This window comes from Ruditapes philippinarum, unplaced genomic scaffold, assembly GCF_026571515.1.
Source record: "Ruditapes philippinarum isolate M1 unplaced genomic scaffold, ASM2657151v2 ctg16327_1_1_1_1, whole genome shotgun sequence".
NCBI classification, from domain to species: Eukaryota; Metazoa; Mollusca; class Bivalvia; order Venerida; family Veneridae; genus Ruditapes; species Ruditapes philippinarum.
The window spans coordinates 13,100-20,144 of NW_026856112.1; the positions used below are offsets into that span (position 1 = coordinate 13,100).

Sequence of the window (7,045 nt, forward strand, 5' to 3'; positions counted from 1 at the left end):
TTCAGATTTTTTTCATTTATTTAGAGAGACTGTACAAGGTACGACAACTATAAAGTCTTTTACTGTACCATAGCTGCAGCAGTGGCGGATTGGCTGTAAATAACAAACATTAAGTCATGAATAGAATCTTGGCAACAATTCACATAAATAATATTACTTTTAACCATGAAATAAATCAGAAATAATCTGCAATATCACTTTCTGTGAACAGTCATCTTAATACTTATCCTGAAACAAACTATCATATTTAAAGATATTATAACATTAATTCTATTTTCAGTCCCAGTACTTTGAATTATCTTCGGATAATCGTGTTGGATATAATTTTTTTGGTTCCAACAGTGTCTTTTCTAGGATTTGAAAAACAGGGTGGATTTTTATTTAAAAGTGAGATATTATTTAATACATTTGTTGATCTTTTTCTATGTAAAATTTCCCCGCTGCCTCTGAAAAAATAAATGGGAATTCTCAAAAGTATGAGTGAATCTCCCCATCCCCTGTCCAAAAATAGACACTGTTCCAATGACAACATGTAAGTTTACTGTTACCATATTAAGACAAATTTTTTTGACACTATTCTGTTAATGTACGAAAGGTATAATAATGTCGAACTTTTCTTCATATATCAACTTTAGTTTTTTAAGTACCAGTGCAGAACTCAAGCTGCCAATAGTGTAGCAATCTACACTCCATACTAAACACTTAGTTTAATAATAAACAAAAGCCAAGCAGGAATTATGTACATTCACTACCAATGTTCAACTTAAAGGCCTTTGTCTGCAAGCTTAAAATAAGACCATCTAAAACATGAACCTCAAGATGTGTGAATAATTTCAGTGGTTCAAAGTGATATTATATAACCATGCAAATCTAGTTATTGGAGACCGATCTACATGATTGAAGTTTCAAGTGAACATTCAGTTAGTTAACAAGTTATACATTTTAATGTAAAACCTTATCAAAGTGTTACACCGAGTTAACAAGTTATACATTATAATGTAAAACCTTATCAAAGTGTTACACCGAGTTAACAAGTTATACATTATAATGTAAAACCTTATCAAAGTGTTACACCGAGTTAACAAGTTATACATTTTAATGTAAAACCTTATCCAAGTGTTACACCATGGGCGTTGGCTATAGTAGGACAACCAACTTTTCTTACATCATATTAACAAAGAGCAACATACTTATGTGTGGTAATTTAAGGGAGCAGAACTTACTATTTCCAGGTTGGTGGCAGAACTCTCTTGGTCTTGTAGTATCTGGCCAATCTGTGAATTCTGCTCTCTACAAGAATCAGTCTGAACTTGGCATCCTTGTCCTGAAAGTTAACAATATTACATTGTAGTAATAAAAATTTCATACTTACTTCATTTGTTGACCATGGTTCAGTGCTATGGTTAGATATGTTATGGTATGCTGTGCTATGAACTAATACAAGTATTCAATTAACTAATACTGACTAAAATCAAATGCTTTCTACAGCATATCAATTTTTACTTTTTCCAATTTGCCAATTCCAAATGCATAGATTCAATCAGACGTGTAAATTCTATTGGCTAATCAGCTCCAATAACATTGATGAAATCAGTACAGTGGTTACAATGTTGCTTTTACAGTCTGAATACTGAACTACATTTTGGCACAATGTCATACTACTTCAGGGAGACAGATAGTTTATATTGAGATGTAATACAAAATTGAACAGTTAAAGGAGGACTCCTCCTATAACCATGAAAGTTTGACAAAATCCCACAAAGACCAGGTCACTCATGTTTTGCAGTGGACTGTTGCCTATATTTGTATAGTTATAGGCAAATTTCTCTTATCTGCAACATTTCAAAACAAAAAACTTAGGTAATTAAAGTGATCTAGAATTTATTTTTGCAACAAAAACATTAAGCAAGAATAAAAATATTTCACTTCTCAAAGCTGCAAAAATAGGCATTTTAGCAAAGACTCTAAAATGGGTGAAACAAAAAATCAGGGTTCCCGCTGTCACTCGCCAATGCGACAAAATATTAATTCTGGCGCATAAAATCTTTTAATTGGCGAATTTAACTGGCGCCAACGTAAGATAAAAGCATCCGACAACTAGTACACTTAAATGTCATAAGCGGCCGCATCAATTACATAAGCGGCCTAAATGTGAAAGGTCACACAGTATTAGTTTGTTTATAAACTGTATAATCGGGTACCGTATAATCAATTATGTCATCAATTGTGTGACACTTCGGGAACATGTGAAGATGAAAGTGTCAATGTGTTAATTGGAACAATTTACGTCTTTCATTCACTGATAACTACATGTGTGGTCAACAGGTGTTAGTAGCGAACAGAGAAGTGAAAGATCGTCCGTGATGTTGACAAACATTGAACTTTAGGTAAGTTGACTCGTCAACTGATTAAAAATAATTACAGTTTGAATATTAAATCGGATGACAATTAAAAGAATAATTTCACTAATGATTGATCTAAAGCCACTGTTTACTGCAATGTTAATATTTTCATATCTGAATGTAAAGTGCTGAAGTGTCTATTCACATGCAAACCCTATTAAAATAAACAATATTTTTCATTGTTAAAAATACTTAGTATTTATTTCATTTTTTGTTCTCATTGATTTTTAGATGAAGTCAATTTATAGTAATGTTTTTTTTTTTTATTTTGTATCTGTAGATCACCAGATTGTCGGGTAGAAGCTGGGAAAGATCTTGGCTCAGTCCAGCCTGTGAGAAGAACTGCTATACTGGCAAAACGGTGGAAAACAGGACCTCCCATGACTAACTTAACATGATGTTTTTGATTACATTTATGCTGTCATGTGTATTTATTTAAATGGAATTTGAAAACCACATAATAATATGTCTATATTTTAGATAATAAACATGTGCAGCTGTAATAAAATGAAATATTATAAATATGTGTTTGTAATCATAATGATATATAACTGCTAGCATATCTTAGCAAAGATAGGCATGTCTCCCTTGCAGAATTATTGGCTCCAACTTTGGAGCCATTGGCTCCAACTTTGGAGCCATTGGCTCCAACTTTTTCTGATTGGCGAATTTGGTGGCGCAAACTAATTTTGACCCAGAGGGAATCCTGAAAATGCTGCTTTAAATGCTGAATGTAGACGAATAAATTGAAATACCATCTATATGCATCATCTGTCATTTTGTAATTCATATGCATTAAATGAATGTACCTTCCTGTTTCTTTCTAAATGTTTTCTGATGTTGACGGCTTTCTTGATCAGGTAATAGAGATCTTCTGGGATGTCCGATGCAAGACCCTTTCCCTTCAAGATTCTCAAAATTTTGTTTCCAGTGACAAATCTCACTTGGGCCACACCATGAGAATCTCTCAAAATCACACCTATAATAAACCACAGATATTTTTCATTTCCTTGTCAAGAGCACAACTTTGGCACAAATTAGTCCAGAAATAAATTTAAGGAAAGTTCATAATAATTTAACTCTGTTCTGTACTTAATTATACTTACTTTTTTAATTGAACTGAATTACAGAACAATGGTAAAATAATTACAAGATCTTAATAAGTCTTACCAAGAATTAGACTGCTTAATACACTTCACATTTGCTTTTAATACAAAACTGGCTTAAATTCTGAGCGAGTCAAACAAAAACCCTAATTTACAATCTTATTTCAGTCCAGTTGAGTTTGAAAATATAGCAAAGTTCTGGTATAACCAATAGGTAACTGTAATTATACCAGGCTTTGAAGCACTGACCTGTAACTAGATTCTTAACATGGAAGAATTTCACAGCCCCAGGTATGATTTAAACTCTGAACTCCCCAACCCATCAACTTATCTGTGAATTACTTACAATCTTCTTGCTTCTTGCAAGAAAAAAATCCAAGAGCCTGGCAGAATTAGAACCCTGGGGTGAGAAGTATTTGATTTAAACTAAGAAATACCCAGACTTGAATATCTTTACTATACTCTACGACACAGTCCCTCCTTAGTGTATCAATCTTAAAAGGTAGGACAACAAAATTATTTTCTAAGCGCACAGATAATTAATGCTACCTACCAATTTGTGAAGGAGTCAATCCTTTCTTTGCCAGCTTAAAAATCTGTTCTTGAACATCTTCTGATGTCAGTTTCAACCACTGAAATAATGAAAAACTTTGCATGCTGGAAATATTTTTTTGTAAGATGTAAACAGGATGACTTTTTTAATGAACAAAATACAATGTAAAGCCTTGGACTGTTTTACCTAAACTCTTTCAACATGTTTGAGCTTCACATGTACTTGTAAATTTTGAAATGTACACCCAATTTTTCAATGACAGGGAGTGCATATATTCTTACATTTGAAATTGAGCGGGAGTGCTGCTTCAAAAATGGCTTTGATGTTCAAATATTCTCATGATTTTCCAATCCAATCAAATAAATGTTGAATACGAATTAAAAAATGTTTTTTTTTTGGAAGTGGCTAGCCGTACGGGCCCGTACGGCTAGCCAAAAGTTCTAGCCGTATGTGAGTCACGTACGACTAGCCAGGACTCACTGTATTGTCTAGCCGTACGGCACTTTTCAAAATTATATGGAAGTCGAACATGCATATGTTATTTTGTGCCTCATGATTATGATTTGTTGTTTTATTTGTATGAAAGGTGAATTTTTGTTAATTAAGCACATGGATCGAATAAATAATGATCGGAGTGGAATAAATAAAAAGAACATTGAAAAAAAAATGGTGAAAAGCAAAAATAATTGTATAATTTTCAAATACAGTAGATAAATATCGAACATAAAAGCACAATCAATTAATAAGCCTTAATTAAAGCCTACCCAGGGACTGACAATAGAATTTTAAAATGCGTTTCACGGAACATGCAAACTTTCTTTAATGATGGACAAACTTCTATACGGTCGGTAATTGACGCAATAATCAGAGCCCAACAACAATATTTTTTTCATTTTAAAGGTGTCGAAAATTAAACTTAATGAGACAAAAACGGATTATAATCAATATCTTGTAAACTACATGTATTTCAATTGATGTTATTTAACTGCGACCAAACGCTTTTTTTTTTCTCAACGTCTTGAGATGACAAAGAATATTATATTCGTACTTTATTTACTGTATCTATCTATCTATCTCTGGATACTGCCAACCCCTCTTACGAGTGTTACAGGCAGGTATACATTGTATACATTTAAGAAACAGCTTTAAGATACAAGGGAATCCGGGAACCAGTCCCTAGCTCTTATTGAATAGACCCCTTGGTTCTTTTACATGCCCAGTGTATAGCACTGATACATGCGAGGATTTCCTGGATTTCTTACCAGTACAGTGTAACTTCCGAAAACCGAACACCCATGGGACTTGTCAAAAAGTTCGGATTTCAGAGGTTTCCGGAATTCAGAGGTTTATGAAAATGTGGACAAGACTAAGCCACTTAATATCACTAAATGTCAAGGAAGATGTGGCCATTACTGTAATATCATATATAATAGTCTTTTAATCAAGATAAAGATGTGAATGAAAATAATACATTTTTATCTTACACCTGCAAATGCTTTTGAATTTCTATCAGTTTGTAGAAATGTTGTTAATTCCAAAAACTTACATATCGTCCGATGCTAGTTAATTAATTATTACATCAAATGCAATAAAATCCCTAAAGACGTTTGATACATACATTGTCCCAACTCATTGTGATTTAATCCGCTAATAAACAATTCAAATTAACTGACCGCAGTAAATTACTTTGATTAACCGCATCACTTCAAACATACCATTTCACAGTTTGTGATTTTAACGCGTGTCAAATTACACGATCACCGCTAATTAGTAAACAATCGATAGGGAGATTAAATCTTCCTGCAGGGTAAACATTCTCGATTTACAATGTATTTCACACCTTTGGACATTTCCGGTTTTCGGAGGTAAAATTGCATTGATTTGACTCTAATTTTACGAAAATATCGTCCGGAATTCAGAATTTAGAAGTTCCGGAATTCAGAAGTAATATATTAATAGAAAATAGAAGAGAAAAAATCGGGACCAAAAAAATTGTTCGGTTTTTAGAAGTTTCCGGATTTCAGAAGTTCCGGAATTCGGAAGTTACACTGTACACCTCTATGTAGGTGGGAAACACTGAAAGTGTCTCTGAAAAATCCCAAGGGTGTAACCCAGGATCGAACCCGGGACCTCAGGTAGCCAACAAGGAGATAAATTTCTAAAAAGTAAACATACGAAGACATTTGCTGTTTCTTGGTTAAAAATCCTCGCTTAAAGTCATAAAATAACATATGCATTTTCGACTTAAATCTAATTCGGCTTGCCAATACAGTGTGTCCTTGCTAGTCGTACGTGACTCACGTACGGCTAGAACTTTTGGCTAGCCGTACGGCTAGCCACTTCCTTTTTTTTTTTAAAAATGAATGTTATTTTAAAACCAGTCTTCATTATTCATATGTTTTATTAAAGAGCTTTCTACTTACTGTTGGAACTGATCGTCTGTAAGGGAGTGCTGACTGGGATATACCCTTTCTGGAAAAAAACAACGTAACCAGTAATGGAAGGTTAAACTTAAAACATGTGAAAATCTTTAGATGCTCCTATTAAAGTGAATTGGTCTATATTGATAGTCTGTAACACAATTACTAATTAATTAATTAATATAAACTCAAATTTAATGACATCACAATGTGTTACATACTGGTGAAAATGCCAGGTCTGCCCAATTGTGCAGCCATGATTTAGCATGTCGGGCTATAATCCATGTGTCTATATTTAAAGCAACATATATATTCCAGGTGTCAATTTCCTTAATTAGACCCTGCAGTATCCAAAGGTTCAGGTTGGAAATAGAAAAAATAAAGTTCGTGATCGTATTAAAACATTTAAACAAACAAGATTCAAGGAATCGGACCCCAGTGATTCAAACTAATAAACACGGTATCAATGCAAGATTATTAATCATAAATGAACAATTGCTAAGTATTGTTTGGCTATTTGAACGAATTAGTAACGATTCGCCACACTGACGATTCGCCACATAA

The 7,045-nt window shown here is 33.3% G+C and overlaps 1 protein-coding gene and 1 long non-coding RNA gene across 2 annotated transcripts; one reads left to right on the forward strand and one right to left on the reverse strand.

Annotated features, from left to right (window-relative positions):
* LOC132745420 (small ribosomal subunit protein uS15) lies at nt 1-6,533 on the reverse strand (the record flags this gene model as incomplete). The annotated part of the gene is given in 5 exon segments (XM_060734335.1): nt 1-93; nt 1,224-1,324; nt 3,212-3,381; nt 4,062-4,140; nt 6,485-6,533. Coding segments are annotated over 5 exon segments (433 nt in total), but the record flags the coding sequence as incomplete, so codon positions are not given.
* On the forward strand, nt 2,167-2,924 carry LOC132745421 (uncharacterized). The gene is made up of 2 exons (XR_009627836.1): nt 2,167-2,387; nt 2,683-2,924. It is a non-coding gene; the product is annotated as an uncharacterized LOC132745421 (long non-coding RNA).
* Nucleotides 6,534-7,045: the final 512 nt, after the last annotated feature.